Genomic DNA, 19,818 nt, shown 5'->3' with positions numbered 1-19,818 from the left:
TGAGAAAGAAGGAAGCACACATCAAGCACTTTTACAAAGATTCTCAGTGGGAAGCCATGAAACGCAGGGAGCTTGCTCAGCACGTGGTTTCCAAAAAGTTACAAGTGTTGTTGATGTGACAGGCTCAAATATCCCTTTCACAGGTTATGAGAGAAACCTGAGCAGGAAAACCAAGAAAGTTCCCTCAAGATGGCCTCAGTCAGTAATTGAGCCAGCAGTGTATGTGTGGTATCCCAGGGGACAGAGATTGTGGTTAAATACATATGCCAGAGCGTCTTTTCTCAATGAAAGGCTTCACAAATGAGCATTTACATGCAGCACATTAAATATTGCTCAGCTTTGCTAGAGCCCTTTCTTCAACCCAAGAAAACCATTCCTAGGCTCTCTAAACGTAAAGCAGATCTCCAGGCAGGGATGAAACTTCAGAAAAATAATAGTGAGTACCTGTCTATTTGTTCTGAGTTGTTCTTATGTCATGTTCCACCCTTTGTAAGCCAGCTCATACCCTGTAAAATTGTGGTGGGTGCCCACCAAGTAAGTACGACCTTGAAAAAGCAGCGGTCATATTCAATGTTCAAGTGGTGATGCCAATGTATGTACAGCAAAAACATCTACTTTTGATGATAAATGATTTGAATCTCTATCACGTTTGGGAGCATTCCCTATATTCCTGCCCCAAGGACATGACAGGATGGCAGAAATAGGATTTTGTCGTAATGATAAAATCCTTTTCTCAGAGTCCATTGAGGGACACAGCTCTGAAGAATTCTGAAACATAGGGTTATCTTGCTGCCTCCAGTTGAATTGGACACTAGGCAAAAAATTTAAAGCCTGCCACTTTAAAGGGACATAACCCCTCCCACCTCCCAGTTGTAGCAAGCAGAATGAAAGGAATTGGAGAGGCAGCTGTGTCCCTCAAAAAATCCTATTTTCTCTAATCGCACATTGAGGGACTCAGCTCTGAAGTATTCTGAAACAGAGGGATTTTCAAAAACAGTCGAAACAGAGGGACAGGTACCACAACCACTAAAAGAACCAATTCAACAACAAGAAAGGAACTGTCAAAATATACATATCAGCCTGAAGAACTTTTCTGCCAAAACTAGCATCAGAGGAGGCAGAAACATCAACTTAAAAGGAGAACTATGAGGTGAGTGCTTTTCACTCACCTCATAGTTCTAGCCGACCTGTGACAATGAGACTGTCACAGGTCGGCTCAGTAGATCGGGAGGTGAGCGAACACATACCGGCGTTCGCTCACCTCTCGATCCTGTCACAGCTCTCTGCCGTGACAGGGGAGGGGTTGGATTCCCCCCTTCCCGCTCTGATCCTCAAGCACTGACTGGCGGAACGGACGGGGGAGGAGGCAGTTACAGCTGGCTCTGCCTCTAGATAGGCAGAGCCAGCTGTCGCTCACGCAGCTAAGCGGATCCAGACATAATTGTCGGGATCCGCTTCAGCATCTCAGTATACTGAGCTTAGGGTGACGGGAGGACGCTAGTTTGTGTCCTCCCGTTACCCTAAGGAGAACTATGGGGAAAAGCCCTAACCCCAGAGTTCTCCTTTAATCAAACGTTGCAGAAGTGTGAACAGAAGACCAAGCTGCGGCCTTGTAGATTTGAGTAAGAGCAGCCTAATTGTGTAATGCCCAGGAAGTACTGACTACCCGAGTAGAAACAGTTAAAGGAGGTACCTTATCCCGCAACTCATAAGCTTGGATGACATCCTGACAGATCCACTTAGCAATAGTGGATATAGAAGCGGAACAACCTTTTTTAAGACCTTCTGGTAAAACAAATAAAAGAGTCCAAGTGTCTAAAGATGTGGCTGAGAAATAAACTCTAATAGCCACCAAGACATCCAATGAAGATACATTTCCTTAGGATGAACAGAAGCCAGACAAAGTGAAGATAAAACAATGTCTTTGTTTGGATGAAAGGCCAAAAACACCATAGATAAAAAGGAAACCTGGGGCCTTAAAACAACCTTGTCATTATGAAGAACCAAAAAGACAAGGCAGAAAACCTGGAAACCCTTCTAGCCGAGGTAATGGCCAGCAAGAAAGGAAACCTGTCTGGATAACAAAGATGAAGAAAAATCTCAAACAGTTTCAAAAGGAGGCTTTTGTAGAAGAGTTAAAACCAGGTTCAAGTTCCACAGAAGAGGAGGAGACCTAACAGAAGGAACAACACATGTAATTCCCTGAATAAGAAGCCATAGGACGCTGAAAAAGAACAGACAAGGCTGATATCCGACCCTCAGGCTAGGTTCACACCTAGGTGATATCGCGCAAAACACAGATGCACATTGAGGTCAATGGAGGATGTTCACACTTCTGTGGTTTGTCGCGCGGACGAAATCGCATGTCGTGCAAAAAGGTGCAGGGGCTATTTTTGGGCGGTTGTATCGCGGTTTGGGTCCCATAGACATTTCTATGCATTCGCGCGGTTTTCAATGAACAGTCGCGCAATCGAAAACATGGGACCACCGCGTGAAAACAGCTCCGCATTTAAATCGCCTAGGTGTGCACCTAGTACTGAGAGCTAAACGTTGATCTTCCCTGATTGAAGAAAAGATAAAATTTGTGAAATTGAAAAAGGCCATGGAGAAAACCCCAAGGACTCACACCAACAAAAATAAATCTTCAATGGACGGCGTATGGTGATAAATTCAGGTAAGATAGAAGATCTACGAGCCATTGGCATAGTCAGGATAACAGGATCTGAAACTCCTCTGGTCTTTCAACTCCAAGCATTGCAAAGGAACTAGCTTTCTGAGGACTAAAAGGAACTTCCAAGATTAAACCTATCCGGCATGAATCTCCAAGTCTAGTCGGCTAGCTAGCGAAACTTCCAGGATTTAATGCTATTCGGTATGAATTGACTAGCAGCTCTTAGTAGTAGAATTCCATTGAAAAAAATTAAATAACCTAAAGTAATAAAGCAGAATAGAAGGACACATCCATTCTCCTGAGAACAGTAAGCAAAACCGGCAGGTGTGAGGTGGCAGGCTTTCATTTGCTTTGTTTGTCTAGTTTCCATTTCTCCGAGAGGCGGCAGCATAATCTACATATCAGAATTCTTCCGAGCTGTGTCCCTCAATGGATAATAGAGAAAGGAGGATTTGGCTTAGCTGGGTAAAGTAAAGGAAGTAGTTTTTTTTCTTTTTGAGGCTTGAACATCACATAATAACTGGATTTGGGACTTTAGACTATTATACAGGAACCTTTAGTTGTACTTTTAATATTAAAAAGACATCAATGTACAACTGCCAAATAATGTTCGAGAAGGAACTTCCTCCAACTAGTATAGACAGGCCATCTAGATTGGTTACAGGGGTTGCCAATAAGCAGACAGACAGTGTGGGGCTTTCTTATTAGAAAGTAAAGCAGGTGCTGCAAACTGACTGTAATGCATGCCTATTGTATTAAAGTGCCATTAAAGGATCCCCCCCCCCCCCACCCCCCATGCTAGTGTAAGGACTTACCTTAAAATTATGTTTCTTGATCCGATCATCTTCTTTCCTGTAGTTTTCAGGAGTCCCCCCAGCACTGGTGCCGGTCTCTAATCCAGCGCTGACTGCTGTGTCGTCTGTGTCCCACGGAGTCTGTGTGGGTGCACGCTGCCAGGCTATGTGCATTGACTTACTTTGTGTCTCTCCTGCCCCATCATCCTTTGCGGCCGCCCAAGATTTTCAGACGGGAGCGCGCTTAAACCTTTTGCATAATTTTTTTTTTTTTTTTTACTTTTAACGTTTTTGCATATATCTACTGCTTGCTATCAGTAGATATATGCAAAAACCACTGAGGGTTTAAATATCCTTTAATGCATTTGTAAAAATGAAGATTGCATAGCAATAACTTAAACATATAATAAATTGATATGAAAATGACAATGAATAACCTATGAAACTCGGTTTTTCTTTATAAATGAAATTAATCAAACAAGACTTATATTTTCCCTATAAGCCTATCTGGAGGCTTACCTGAATTCATCAGCTTCCAGAGCTGGTCAACAAGAGCTTCATTACACAAGGGTGACTCCATGCTCTTTGTGAATGGCGGGTTCTTTGTCAACATGTAAAAGATCTTATGCCTAGAAATAAGAACAATGTAAACATCACATCTGATTGCTCCAGTCATGCACAAAATACATACTTATTCTGTTTTCACAATCATTTTGCACATCTGAACCACAGATATCACCACGGCTCTGTATGGGTAGTGTAACAGCGGTGCCATTTACCTATTGGTAACTGCCTACTAAATCAACAAAATATTGCCTACACTGACCACTACAAGGGTTAAAGAATGCACAGTAATTGCACAACCAAGACAAAACAGATGACACGTGAGCTACATCTCCACACACTTGGAAACAATTTGAAAAACAATTGTCCTAATCCAAATAAACAGACCATCAATTATTTCAATGTCTAAACATATTGCTGTGGTTATTGTTGCCACCAGTGTAAATAAGATCAACACTAATGAAAGGATATTGCACACACATGGCTGTGGATGCTGATATGTCATGTTCTATTGCACATTAGCCCATATAAAACCAAAGCAAAGGATCTCTATGGGTTCCGAACATCTGGCCGCATGAGTATGTTGATGTAGTCTTCATAGCAGCAATGAATAGAAATGTCCGGCACTGCATGTTAAATAGCTTTAAAGGTTCAATCCACACAATTGGGTAGCATTAAAGGGCAAGTCCACTCATAATTTGTTATAGGTAAAGACTAGTGGGCCGAGTCAGGTCCCTTCTTAAAAGTCTTGGATACCCTGACAGCAGGTCTACCTTCCATAATTCCTGATCTTTTCCTGTCCACCTGGGCATTCTCGCCCAACTTGGAGTGTTCCAGCAACACCTGTTACAGTTCCCATAATATGAAAGGTATGCAAATCTTGTAGGGAAGGTGAAAGCCCCTTATAATGGACACAGCAGGTGTGCAGACCTTGGAACTTAGTACAGATATCTGACCAATAAAGTCCCCAAGAAATATAAGAGTCTGTCAGGGCATTTAACTTGTCAGCATCTGTCTAAAATTAAACCATTAGTTTAGGGCACCGATGTGCAGTCTGACAACTTTCTCTCCATTCAGACCAGCTTCTAACAGGCTGCACACTGGGGAAAGGCCTCCTGCTGTGTAACCTGTCATGGACAGAACATCGCCTGTTAATTACAGGTGTTGCTTTATACGGCGTTTGACAGCTGTGTGTAACCTAACATTGTGAGGTCAGGGTTATAACAAGCCTCGGACTTGCGCTCATAGGCTTGAGCTCTGTGGATGGTTGGCTCAATGGTCCTATCCAACCATTAAAAAAAAAAAAAAAACACAGATGTCTCATCAGTGATGAACAAATGACTCCTGCCCATCTCCTCCCTCCCTCCTCCCACAGACAGAGCAGTCTCTCCTCCTATCGCACAGATTGTGAGTCACAGGGCTGAGGACCGCTCTGCAAGGATTGGGCCTGGGGCTGGGAGGGGTGCCTCACCTGCCACTGACCTGACCGCACAGCCCTGGTTTAGGGTGGGATAACCCTTTAAATGAACTGGCAAGCAATTTAATACACGTTGATCTGTCAGCTCACACACATTAAAGAATGTTCAGCTATGTATTCCTGTTTATTCTTCTGTGGGGATGGAGTTGGATACCAGTGGCATTACTTACCTCAGGATATTTAGGTGCATTTTTATTAACAACTTAGCTTATCTAAATAATTTTATTAAGCAAGGTTATCATATGAGCAAAGATGTTAAAAACTAAAACCTCGGTAAGACCTCATTCACACCTGAGCGTTTTGCAGTTCAAATGCCAGGAGGAAGCCCATTGTTTTCAATAGCTCCTGTTCCCATGTGAGAATTCAGTTGCTTTTAGAAAAACACCTTCAGCACTTTTTTGTTGCAAACTTATAGAATTTCTCTGCTCCCATTTTGCTGTTTGAAAATGTTGGTGCTACAGACGACTGCCAACTAGAGAGGAGGCTAGGCTTGGTGTGAACCCAGTTCACCAGAGCAGGAGAGGGTGGTGGTCAGAATTCTGACCAGGCTTGGGTGAACCAAGCCCAGCATAATCACTACTGCCAACCAGTAGTGATCCACCAGACAAATGCCACCTCCAGCTGACCACTGTGTAGATGCCGCCACCACCACCACCACCTTCCTGGTCCACTGCAACACCCTACAAAAGTGATATGCTGCCAATCTCCCAAAAAGAACACCCAGCTTCTCCATACCGGAGAACCTGCTCCCTAATCTCTATACAATACTCTCAAAACTATACGCTATCCTTTTCCCCCTCCAGTTCCCCTGCCTGCAGAACTACCCCCAAATTAATGCATGCAACCATACAATGTTTCAACCCCGCCTCTACCACGTGGACTTCAAGTGACCATTTCACACACGGCTCCTCCATTTTGGCTATTTGTTTGTAAAAAAAAAATGAATATGGTGTAATATGTTATGTGCTGGTGTTCATCTGAGGTTGTATTTAGCTGATTTTAAGGCTTGCTAAGGACCAATTTTTTTATTATGTCCCGATATATAAAACCCCAGAATTCAAAGAGGGTGTACTTTCTTTTTCACATGGCTGTAGATAATCATGTTTGAATGAGTGTCCTGCCTCCACCCATGAGCCCAGAAGCTTGCCGGCTGTGAGCTGCTTAAATGGGGAATGGCCAACACATCGGCTGTTTTTAATTTAATTCAGTGTTTGGCTGCTGCTTTTTAAATGAGGGGGGAAAAAAGCACATGCAAGGTCACAGCAGTAAGTAAAGAACAGTTACTTGTGATGGCGGCATAAAGACATCACCCGCAGTTGTTTGCCAGAACAGCCCCTCCATCTGCTAACGCTGTGGTTATCCCCACAAAAGGGGCCTCTTACAACTTATGAGCGCTCTCAAATCAGCATTCCCTGTCTAGAACACAGAAAAAGCAGAGTCACGATATTCTGGCTTAAAGTGGAAGTTCACAATTGGGCAGCACAATGGCTTAGTGGTTAGCACTTCTGCCTTGCAGCACTGAGGGTACCTGGTTCGAATCCCTATCTGCAAGGAATTTGCATGTTCTTCATGTGCTTGAGTGGGTTTCCTCTGGGTAATCCAGACTCCTAACGCATGCTGGAAGGTTAATTGGCTCCTGTCTCAACTGGCTTTGTATGTGTGTGCAAGAGGGACCTTAGCTTGTAAGCTCCTTGAAGACAGGGACTGATGTGAATGTTCACATGTAAAGTGCTGCGTAAATTGTCAGATGTATAAAACTTCAACCCAGCGTATAGCTGGGCAAATGCCGCTCCCACCACATAATGCCATTAAATGGAGCATAGGAATTTCATATGCTCCTAAGCTTGAGCTAGTGGCAGTAAGGTCCGAGTGGCATTTGTCCAGCTATATGCTGGGTGAAAGTTTTATTCATCAGCCATATGGTTTCCCTCAGCCCCCTCCTGCTATCTACATCTTTGACAGCATCAGGGCACGGAGGATGCATGTTCAAGCAGTTTACAGTCAGACTTTGCAATCACAGCATGCAGTTAGCATGAGAGGGGGCTGAGCGGAATCATTAATTACATGGTATTGCTTCCAATGCCGACTGCGGGACAACTGTAGTTCGGACAGAAGTCAAACATGTTGCTATGCACCACATGCTATATGGCTGTTTAATGATCACCGAGTAATTCTGGGCTGAACTTCCACTTTAACTGCTGTGTGGCATGCCACAAGACAGGAGAGAATACGCTTTCTGAAATGCACGCACACACACCCGGCATACATAAACCGAATGAACACACACAAAGCCAGCTAACTGCCGTCAAAGCTAAACATATATTTGGCTTTCAACTTCCCCTAATGCTGATCTCTTCTGGTTTGCATTTAGCGAGGTCTACATGTGTTTAGAGGTCTTGTAATAATCTGAGCCAATCTCCCTGGGCATACATAGAGCCTCCCAAAATACCCCCTTTCATGGGGTGCTAATCTACTGCAGGACAAAATGATAAGATTCAACCAACCCCTTCAGGACCACAGCCCATTTTTCTTTCCTGTACTAAAAAAATAAACCATTTTATATTCTGTAAGATATCCTGTTGTAATTGTACAAATAGTTGTATTTAAGTAGTAATAAGCAAAACAAACAAACAATATATAATAAATGGTTCACCCAAAATAATATAACTTTTTTTTAAAGATGTATACATTACATATAATTTAAAAGTTGTCAAATGCATTTTAGAACTAATGAAGGTGCTTTATGAAAGTTTACACAGCAAGAAATAATAACTTATAGTACAGCACATGTACGAGGGCACTTGGAGCTTTTTTTGGAAGCAATGTTAGCAGATATCCTTATTTTGTAGTCCCCTCTTGAGGAAGTGGTCATTGCAATATTACCTTCACATCCAAACCTTGTTGGACAAAATATTATGCAACAGATAAGGTTACACAGTATAGAAAGCAACTTGCAGGCTTCTATCACAAACAAAAAGAATGTAAAATGACGAGGAAATTTAATGAGAAGGGTGGGGATGCAATATACACTATAAGTATATTGCCAAAAGTATTGGGACACTCCTCCAAATCATTGGATTCAGGTGTTCCGAGAAATGTCCTCGCTACTAAATATTCCACGGTCAGCTGTTAGGGGTATTATAACAAAGTGGAAGCAACTGGTAACAACAGCAACTCAGCCACTAAGTGGTAGGCCACGTAAAATGACAGAGCGGGGTCAGCGCATGGTGAAGCGCATAGTGCGCAGAATTCACCAACTGTCTGCAGAGTCAATAGCTACAGACCTCCAAACTTCATGTGGCCTTCAGATTGGCACAACAACAGTGCGTAGAGAGCTTCATGGAATGGGTTTCCATGGCCGGGCAGCTGCATCCAAGCCTTACATCACCAAGTGCAATGCAAAGCGTGGGATGCAGTGGTGTAAAGCACGCCGCCACTGGACTCTAGAGAAGTGGAGACGTGTTCTCTGGAGTGACGAATCACGCTTCTCTGTCTGGCAATACGATGGATGCGTCTGGGTTTGGCAGTTGCCAGGAGAACGGTACTTGCCTGACTGCATTGTGCCAAGTGTAAAGTTTGGTGGAGGGGGGATTGAGCTATATTAAGTTATATTATGAGGTTAATAAAGATCTTGTAGTTGTAAGGTACCTAAAAAGTCCAACAAAATATCTTTATTTTTATGCCTCATTACTGGGATGTGTTGCCTTATTATTTATTATACTGCTAGCTCTTATAATTTATATGTTATATACATACAACACACATACAGTACGTTTATATTGCAGCACTAGAAGGATTGTAGAGAAGTAGTGGGGAATTTGGGGAATATGATGTGTTCAGATTTTACTTATCCGTTGATGATCTGAGAGGATGAAGGACTTACAGGCTGTTCACACTGGACCCTTCCCTGTGCTTGTTGGGAGTTTATGGATCCCTAAGCCCAGCTAAGCGCCTTGGAAATGAAGGGTGTAAACCATTTATGAAGCCAAAAGGGCTCCGTTCACAGTTGGTGGCTGGAAGATGCAGTGTGCGGACCACAGCAGTTTATTGTTTTCAACGACACGAGCGCTCCAGCCATGGGCTGAACAGTGTCCACAAAAACAGTGTGAATAAGGCCTTAATAATGAGAGGTGCCTTCCAATGACTCGCCCCTATTTTTCTGAATTCCAAGATACTGAAACAAGTGCCAGTAGTAATCTCCGTTACAGGCCAGGCATCTGTTTACTTAGTGGACACCTTAAATCAATCAGGGGCAGACAAATATGGAATTCAGGGGCCAGCAGGATTTCTTTTTAGGAGCCAGCTCTACAACTAGAAAAAACCCCTCAAAAGTTAGGTACCAGCTATAATTGTCATCAGCTACCTGGTTCCTGATATTTGTTCGGCCCTGACTTGAAGTGGTAAAGGACTAGTGTGGCATTCACTGCTCTGCTACAAATGCAGTATATAAAACAGACTGCAAAAGTAACATAACAAAGGACCTATACTGTGGAAGCTGTGCCCAAAAAGGCAAGCAGAGGGCAAAGGACTAGTCACCGGTATATCTTACAGGCTCCTTAAGATGATCTTATCCCCATCACTGACTTAGCATGTGTTTGGTGCTGAGCTGCTTTAACAGTTCTACTTGGTTGAATTTGTTGAGTAAAGTGAGAGTTGATACTTTGATACTTTGTGCTGAAATTTACAGCGTTGGCTGAAAAGCCGCAGGACACTTGGAAATCACACTTTAGCTATTTACCTTGGCACTTTGTTCCCTTCCCCTAGGATCAGGAAAGGTGCATGAAGTGTATGGAAATGCACACAAACATGTGGAAGATTTAAGAGCAAGAAAATCCTGCTAACATTCTCAGGAAGATCCTGAGTTGGCAAGCGGCAGAGACAAAGGACAAATCCACTAGAAAAACTGACTTCCAAAACAGAACTTCCATTCTGCGGTCCTGACATGTGAACTGAAATGGTACGCATGGACTTAGATCCCAAGCTAGTGATATTACATTACTCCCCATGGAATATTCTGCTGACCTATACTTCCATATTTATATAATCTATGTTGTTCTTCTATTTTATTTGTATTTGTGTGACAAGGAGGACATACGCTCAAAAGTACAAATCGATGAAAAAGAATTTGTTATGCAGCAAAACACCTGCAAAAGACGTCTCATTGGGAAGCTATTATTCTCTGACTTGTGGGCTGTATGCTACTTGTGTAGACCTGTGATCATGAACACGACTAGCTTTACTGCTGGAGAAAATGTATAAGACCCGATAAGCAGAGAACATCACCTTCTATCTAAGGCACTTTATACTGGTATACACTGGTCAGCCATAACATTACGACCACCTGCTGAATATTGACTAGGTCCACTTTTGCTGCCAGAACAGACCTGGCCTGTCAAGAAATGGACTCCACTAGACCTCTGAAGGTATGCTGAGGCACCAAACCATCAGTAGCAGTTCCTTTAAGTCCTGTAAATTGCGAAGTGCGGCCTCCATGGATTGGACTTGTTTCTTCAGCACATGCCACAGATGCTCGATTGGATTGGGATCTGGAGAATTTGGAGGCCAATTTAACACCTCAAACTCATTCTGTTCTTCAAACCATTCTAGAACCATTTTTTCAGTGCGGCAGGGCACATTGTTCTGCGGAAAGAGGCCACTACCATCAGGGAATACCTTTTCCATAAAGGATGTACTTGGTCAGCAACAATGTTTAGTAACATTCACATGAATGGCAGGACCCAATGTTTCCCAGCAGAGCATTGCCCAAAGCATCACACTGCCTCTGCTGGCTTGTCTTTTTCCCATAGTACATCCTGGTGCCATCTCTTTCTTGGGCAAGTGACCACACGCACCCAGCCATTCACATGATGCAAAAGAAAATGTGATTCATCAGACCAGGCCCCTTTCTTCCATTGCTCCGTGGTCCATTTCTGATGCTCACATGGCCATTGTAGGCGCTTTTGGAGGCGAACACAGGTCACCATGTGCACCCTGACCAGTCTACAGCTGATCAGCCCCCAAAACTGCGATGCACTGTGTTCAAGAAAAAAGAAAACTTGCCGCACTCCTTAACGGGACTCCCCACAAAAAGTCGGGTGCTCGAACTGACTGCGGATGGCGCCGCCACACATAGACAAAAAGGAAGACGTCACCAGCACTCCAACAACGATAATAACAGCAATTAGATGCTCATTTATTGACAGATGCGGCCTCTTATTGGCAAGCGCTTTCGGGGCCACACAGGGTCCCCTTCGTCAGGCTCAGAGATGACCCCCATCTGTCAATAAATTAGCATCTAATTGCTGTTATTATCGTTGTTGGAGTGCTGGTGACGTCTTCCTTTTTGGCACTGTATGTTCAGACACCTATCAGAACCAGCATTAAGTTTTTGAGCAATTTGAGCTACAGTAGCTCTTCCATTGGATTGGACTACATGGGCCAGCCTTTCCTCCCCTCGTGCATCATTGAGCCTTGGCGATACACATGACTCTATCGCAGTTAAAACCTATTCACCGGTTTTGCTTCTTTGGACCACTTTTGGTAGATCCTGACCACTGCAGACCAAGACCATCCCACAAGATCTGTTTTCGGAGCTGCTCTGACCCAGTCATCTAGACATAACAATTTGGCCCTTGTTAAAGTCGCTCAAATCTTTACACTTTTCTGCTCCCAGCACATCAACTTCAGGAACAAAATGTCCACTTGCTGCCTAATATACCAAACCAATTTCCAGGCGCCTTTGTAACCAGATAATAAATGTTATTCACTTCATCTCTCAGTGGTCATAATGTTGTGGCCGATTGGTGCATTGCGTAATAGCAAATTCACTTCAATTTGTGCATGCAAGGGCAAATCAGTCTTCCCGATACTTACCATGACCAAACCTGAGCAATCACAATGTGCTGCAACTTCTCAGCTGTTTGATATGCAAGGCGATATCTGTTGGCTATGAATGTCAGTAGCGGCCCTTTTAGGGCCCAATTGTAATCGCACTATAACAATTTTTTTACGGCTGATATTCAACCCACCAGGCCACAAGCAATAATAAAATCGCTTTTAACAGTACTGCCACAGTTCATCGGAGGACTGGCAGAAGTCTGCCCAGCTCACATCAATGACATCTGGATTATATAATCACAGAAACCTGGCACTAAGAGAAAATCAGTTTTCTATAGCTGGAGAACCAGCTCTGATCAGCTTACAGTACACGTCTGTGAATCTGCCCCCAATAATCTGACAGCTGAACTCCAATGCCACCTAGTGGTGCATAACTGCAATGTGTGGAATAAATCCGGAGCACTGGTCAGTACAAATACCAGTTAAATGATGTTTTTTTAATTAAAAAAATTGTATTAGAGCCAAATTTGGTTGATAAGAAATAAAAAGGCGGATAACACGTTAGTATTTGTTTTATATCACACGCACTGAGCAAAGTCAGCCAAAAAACAGATGAATCCTTTACAGCGTGAAAAGGTTTTGTTTTTTTTTTAAACTGAACCCTGTAAAATAAACAAAAATACCCTTGCAGTGGGGCTCCCCCCAAGTGCAAGGGTAAAATGCTAATTTATGACTAGGGTACTCGTAAAAAGGACTTACTTATCTGATCGCTTGTACCGCAGGCTCCCTTCAGCCTCTTCTGCTTCTCAGTGTTCCAGAGGTCATAGGCATTCTGATGTCATCAAGTACAATGAAAAAGTTGTACATGAAAAAGTCAAGGCACCGCCCACAAGCCAAAGCTTCAGGGAGAAGAGCTGAGCGCCAATTCTCATGGGGAACAAAGGACCAGGTATGTAAAAGTTCTTGTTCTTGGTACTATAGGCATACACAAACATTTAACCCTTGCATTGGAGCTCTTTTGTTTTCCCCAGAGTTCAACTTTAAAGTGTTCTTCCACTTTTGCAGTCAAATCTGAGAAAACCCCTCTGTAAGTTTGCTATGTTACATAGTTACATAGTATTTGAGGTTGAATAAAGACATTAGTCCATCAAGAATATGTGTTCCTATTCACACAACATATCGAAAAAGTATTTTAAAAATATTTCTTACCTTTTAGGTGTTTTGTTGCAGCAGGCAACATGGCTGATTCCAGATCTCATTAAGAGAGAACTATGGGGTAACCTTTTTATCCCATGGTTCTTTTCAGGGTCACGGGAGGACATATACTAACCTCCTCCTGTGACCCAAAGCTCAGTACATCGCGAGCTACAGTCCGCTATATACTGAGAGCGCCGCAGCTGGGACGGATCACCACATTACTGTCGAGATTCACACAGCTGGCTGATTGACAGCTGACTCTGCCTATCTAGAGACAGAGCCAGCTGTGCCTGCCCCCTCCCCTGTCTGGAGGGGGGAATCCCTGCGGGGAGTGGTGACTGACAGTCATCACTCTCTGCACGGAGATGATCGGGAAGTGAGTGAGCGACGGTATATGTTCACTCACATCTATGGAGCCGACCAGTGACAGTTTCATTGTCACAGGTCAGCTCTAACTATGAGGATGAGTGGAAATCATTTTCCTCATAGTTCTCCTTTAACTTCATTGACATACAATGGAGAAGCCAAGGTTGTAATCCTTGTAACACAAGTAAAAGAAATATAAACAGCAAGAAGCATTTTTTATTATTTTTAGCTTGTGCTATGTGATGGCGAACGTGTAACAAAAATAAAATAGGTGTTATTCCCAATTTGGCTGCAAAAGTGGAAACGCACTAAGTGAAACTGCGCACATACAATTAATGTCACCTCCATTACTTTTTAAGCATCACAACTTACCTTATATACGGCATTGGGTCATCCTGGGCCATTTTCAGCAACCACTGCAAGTCATCAGAGCTTCTGTCCGCTGTAAGCACAAGATGCATTTAATTTAATATTTAACAGTCACCACTAACTTTCAGAGATCTTCTCACCTTCGAGGGTAAACTAGATCATAAAACTAAAAGCAAGCAAAACGAAGCAAGGTTCACCCACTAAGAAAAACTTGGACTGGGAATGTTAAAAGGGGAAAAGACCCCTTAGAAGAGTCATCATTACTCTGAAGCTCTTCATTATCCAATTGTCAGGCAGTAGGTTTGATCCATCAGTATTCTTGATCCAAGCTGTGCAGATGCAGTGGAGAATTGGCTGTGCTGTGTGGTAGAGGTACCTGGATTACAGAGCTCGCTCCACAAAGGTAAAACTATTACCATATCTGTACTTCAACTTGCTGCCTGCTTGGAGTTCAGCTTGAGGGCTCATTCCCACCAGCTCACACACTAGAACGAGCTGTTTTAGCATGTGGGCTGCTGTCTGTTGTGTACGGATGTGGGGGAAAGGGCGGCGACATTGCCATGCCTTTCAACAACAAAAGCCCGTTTATCTTTTCTTTCTACCTTTATTGAAATATCGTTCCTATGAATGTTGGCTCGGTCACCAACAGTGGCTTGAAGTGAGGTGAGGTGTGAACAAATGCAGCATATCCGCATTTGTATACAATACACTGCAACCCACCTCAAGGCAGTGTGTGGTGTTATGTACAGGGTACATAGAGTAAGCACCAAGTAGCTCAAGCCTGAGATGAAATCCTCATGTATATCTAAAGAGCAAAAATTTTACATATTGCAGCCTACCAGTCCTTACGTGTAAAGGCTAGTTCACACCAGAACTGCCTGCGCAGCTGCAATGCGATGTGCAGCGATTGATGCATTTTGTTTGCTTAAAATGGGATTTCATGTGCGTTCCCGTGCATTTGCATGCATTTTTATGCGTTCCGTTGCAATACGATGCAGTTAAAATAGGGCAAGCAGTATTTCTTCTGACTGCATCGTAACGGACTGCACTGGTGTGAACAGAGCACCAGCAATCCCATAGATAAGAATTGTGATGCATTTTGGATGCCGCAGCCAAACTGAACGGACTACATCACAACTGCATCTGGTGCTAGCGAGCCCCAATGGCTGCATTACTTGTCTTTTTTTAGGATTTTTTGTCATTAAACTTTTACAAATATCCCTTTCTGTCCTAGGGTGACAATGCTCACTCACTGTACAAAAGGAGCAACGTTGTCCCACTAGGATGAGACTACAAAACACCTCCCCATCTCCATAACACAGGGGGAGGTGTTGTGTATTGCACAGAGAGAGCTGGGAGCAATGCTAACTGATCACAGTCAGACTCTGCTGGGGAAGTGATCAGCTAACTAGATATCTGGGAAGATCAACAGGAATTTATTTTCACTTATCAAACATACATAACAAATTGGTATATAGTAGAGGAAGAATCCGGCAGGAATCCGGAGTGCGGCTGTATTCTTCCTTTACTATGTCTGAAGGCTCTCATTCATCCAGGTCATGGTATATCTGTAAAAAATAAGTCATGGCAACTGGACTTGCTGTAATTTTCTTGAAGATGTTTCACTGGTCATCCAACCAGCTTTCTCAATTCAATACAAGTCATTCTGAATTGAGAAAGCTGGTTGGATGACCAGTGAAACGTCTTCAAGAAAAATACAGCAAGTCCAGTTGCCTTGACTTATTTTTTACAGATATATATATATATATATATATATATATATACATGTTTGGTTGGAGCGAGGACACACTTCTGCTGGCAAGCACCCAGCTGTCTTTCCCCCGATAAAGCCATGAAGGAGTGGTGCTTTATTCCTATGCTTTGGTAATACATACATTATTTTCATTGTATCTTTTTCAGACCAAAAGGGAGCAAATCGGGGAAGTTCAATGTTGGGGTTTTACATCCACTCTATAGAAACCTATACAGTGCACCGAGATACATAACACAATAAGCATGTTATGATGTTTACTTCCATCTTGTAAGCTGTGACGGGATAAAGTTCTATTCACTTAGACTGTGTGCTGGTTCAGGAATTTGGCAACTTATACAATACCAGATTGACTGGAAAAAAAACTCTACGGTTTCACCGCCTTTATTAGGGGAGGAAAACCACGAGCATTTCTGCCTGGCTATTCTGATTGAGGTTCAGCTTCTGCTGTTTCCACTATAAACTGATGAATTCAGGAGACTGGAGGAAGGAAGCCCAGACTTGCTGACAAGCTCTTCACCAACACGTTACTGGTTTAAGGAATCCTTTCACATAGAGGAAACATCTTGATAAATTTGGATGAGAAAGGGGGAAACGCCTTCACATTTATGATAAAGGGAAACTCCACTAAGTGCTTTTCTAGACAGGGGATATTTGTGTACCGAAGCAATCGGTGTCTTCACCTAGAGGAGGCAAAAGAAGAAGCCAGAGAAGAGGACGCACCTGTAAAGATCTTGGTACATATATAGCAATACCACTATGTCCACCTCTACCAAGATACCTTTAGATTTATTTTTATTTTTTTAAACAATCACAAAGAACCTTTATTAACAGATTAAACTTCCTGTAGCTGATTAAACTTCCTGTAACTGATTAAACTTCCTGTAAAGGCAAAAAGAATGATGGATCTTTAAAAGAAGGTCTTCACAACAATCACATTTTATGAAGAGACATCACCTTTGTGATTTTGGGCATCGATACCCCACTTTCCACCCCTCGCTCCGATCACACATTGGGAACACAGGGATGATCTAAGTACTAATGTATACTAAAATGTTAGGCCCAGTACACATTTTAAACATCTGAACAGTCGAGGTTAATGAGGAGCTAGACAGGTGTCAGAAAAGCCTAATAAGCATTCCCTATTAACAACACATTCATTTTCAGTGCCGGAAAATCAGTACTGATCATTTTTGGCACAAGCTATGCCTATACCGCGACCCAAACGCCAATCTTCCCTGAACCTCTTAACCCCAACACAGATCCTCCCTGAACCCCTAACGCCAACCCTAAATGAACACTCTACCCCAACACTAACCCTACCTGAATTCAAAGACCTTTCACACTCTCTCCCAGTGCCCTTCAGGTCCGATGCAGACCTGAGCGATCCGGGATCGTGCGGTCCTGCACAAATGCAGATAACGATTGCTGCGCGGCCCCATTGACTTCAATGGGGTGTAATCCGTACGGCAAACGCAGAAAAAAAAGGTACGAGTATTTTTTTTTTTTTGCGAAACAAAGGTGCGCGGCTGCGTTCAGATGCACGGGCGGAATCGCGGCGGAACACCTAACGATCCGCCCGGCGAGACTGGGGTGCCATTAGAACATAATAGCAACCACAGCGTGACCGTCTGTGCTGGGCAACTCTGTGACCGTGCGGCAAACCGAGCGGAATCGTGCACGATTGCCGCACGGTCAGGAGTCGCCTAGGTGAGCACCGGCCCTAAATACTAGAACTCTCTTTGCTTCTGTGCCGCAGACCAACCCTCTATGTAATCCACTACCTAACCCTACCTGTAACTCAAACCTAAAACACCAATCCTCCCTGAACCGATAAACCTAACATGAACCCACTCTCAATCCCTAAATCTATCCCTCCCATGCACCCCTAACACTAGGCCTCCCTGAGCCTCTACACTGTAGATCAACACCCCTAACACTAAGCCCTCATTCACACGAGTAACAGCCGCCCTGTACAGATCCGTGCTGTGTACACGGCCGTATCGGGCGCTCCCGGGAAGGACAGGTGCTGCGTGTGATTTGTACGCAGCAGCCTGTTCTTCTCTATGGGAGTACGTGGCCGTACGCCGCCCTACGCTCACCTGAACTGCATTGTCCGTACAGGTGTGGGTGTCCCTGTTTGGACGCAGACAGGATCCATCCTGTCTGCGTACGAGTACGGACACCCGCACAGGCGTGCTGTCCGGGTGAGCGTAGGGCGGTGTATGGCCGCGTACTCCCATAGAGAAGTGCGTACAAATCACACGCAGCACCTGTCCTTCCTGGGAGCGGCCCGATACAGCCGTGTACGCAGCACGGATCTGTACGGGCTGGCTGTTACTCATGTGAATGAGGGCCAACTCTCCCCTTATGGCTAACCCCAAACCTTTACATGGATCATCCTTGAATCTTCAACCCCAACACTCACTTTTTTGAATACCTATTCCTTAAGATGGCTGAAATCCCAAACCGGTAAGAAGAAGAAGTGGACGAGAAACAGTCAGCCTTGGGAAGGGAGCTTGCAGATGACGCAGTAAAGTGGGGGTGGGTATAGTGTCACTTTAATACCAGCCTAAGGCATTCGATTTTCAGCCACATGACTGCAATTTCCAAATCCTATTGGACTCAACTACAAATGTCATTTTTTCCCCCCAAGATATACTTATCCAGGTGTGTTAGTAAATTGAGTAGTCTGTGGATAACCACCATTATAACTGATCCTATGGTGCTGTGATGTGCGTTGCACTAAACTAGTAGCTGAGTTTACTAATGTACTTCCAAGATGTGAACGCGCAGGAACACTTGCTGCAGCACTATGCTGGATGGTATATCTGCACAATCCATATAACTTTACCCATGTATTCATTAAGGTTACTTGTAGATCTCTCAAATCCAGCAACAAAAAGGTAAAGAGACTGATTTCCAGCAGGAAACCCGTCCGGCTTCACACACCCTGCAGGCTGCACAGCACCTCATGAGGTGATGAAATGATTAAGAACCTGACGGAGGCTGGCAGCGTGTATGCCAAGAACACTCTGTACTTATGCAGAGCACTGGTAAAGTGTGAGCACGGTCACCAATACTTCTGTTACAACTCACAAATCTCAGGGGACTGAAAAGATTCTCATTGGACATTCTCACTTTAGAGAACACTGTAATCTTCTCAATAGTTTTTAGGCATAAAAGAAAAAGACACATTAAAGGATAACTGCACTTATACCGGAATAGGAAATTATTTAAGTCGCCAGGATCGCTTCTGTTGTAAAGCCGACTGTCGGCTTTACAAGTTTAAACAGAGTCCCGGCGGCAAAAGTCACCGGGAGTCTGTTTAAACAGCCCCGATGCTGGTGACGTACACTGTACGTCGTCAGTCACGAAGGGGTTAAAGAAGAGCTGCAGGCAAAACTTGTATTAACCCTTGCAGGGGGGCTACCCCACACTGCAAGGGCTAAGTGAAAAAAAACCAAAAAGGTTATACTCACTTGATCCTTAGAGCTGGCTTGCTCTAAGACCAGTCCTTCCAGCTTCGATCCCCCTCCATTGCATCCTAAAGCCATAACATTCTAAACACAGTGTATTGGATGTGATGACACTGAGGGACATACCATCGCTGCAGCGTAGGCATAGGCAGGCTGGAGGGAGCACTGTGACAGCTGGTTTGCGAGGTTTGGGTGAGTATAACGCGTTTACTTTTGCACCAGGGGTGTGGAGTTCCTAGTGTCTGATGCCCGAGACATGCAGTTCTGGGCGCCGGGCGGGTAGTTTCTTTCTA

At 43.8% G+C, this 19,818-nt stretch overlaps 1 protein-coding gene across 1 annotated transcript in view; it reads right to left on the bottom strand.

Annotated features, from left to right (window-relative positions):
* Positions 1-19,818, bottom strand: part of TAF2 (TATA-box binding protein associated factor 2) — an 80,304-nt gene that overhangs the window by 15,257 nt on the left and 45,229 nt on the right. Inside the window, exons 21-22 of the mRNA XM_018553348.1 lie at positions 14,279-14,348; positions 3,985-4,094 (exon numbers count right to left, since the gene is read on the bottom strand). Coding sequence (XP_018408850.1) covers positions 3,985-4,094; positions 14,279-14,348 — 180 coding nt within the window. The remainder of the gene's footprint in view (positions 1-3,984; positions 4,095-14,278; positions 14,349-19,818) is intronic.

This window comes from Nanorana parkeri, unplaced genomic scaffold (genome assembly GCF_000935625.1).
Source record: "Nanorana parkeri isolate BGI_ZX_2015 unplaced genomic scaffold, ASM93562v1 scaffold117, whole genome shotgun sequence".
Lineage (NCBI taxonomy): Eukaryota > Metazoa > Chordata > Amphibia > Anura > Dicroglossidae > Nanorana > Nanorana parkeri.
The sequence above is the reverse complement of the archived record's forward strand: the minus strand, read 5'-3'. Positions and strand labels throughout refer to the sequence as shown.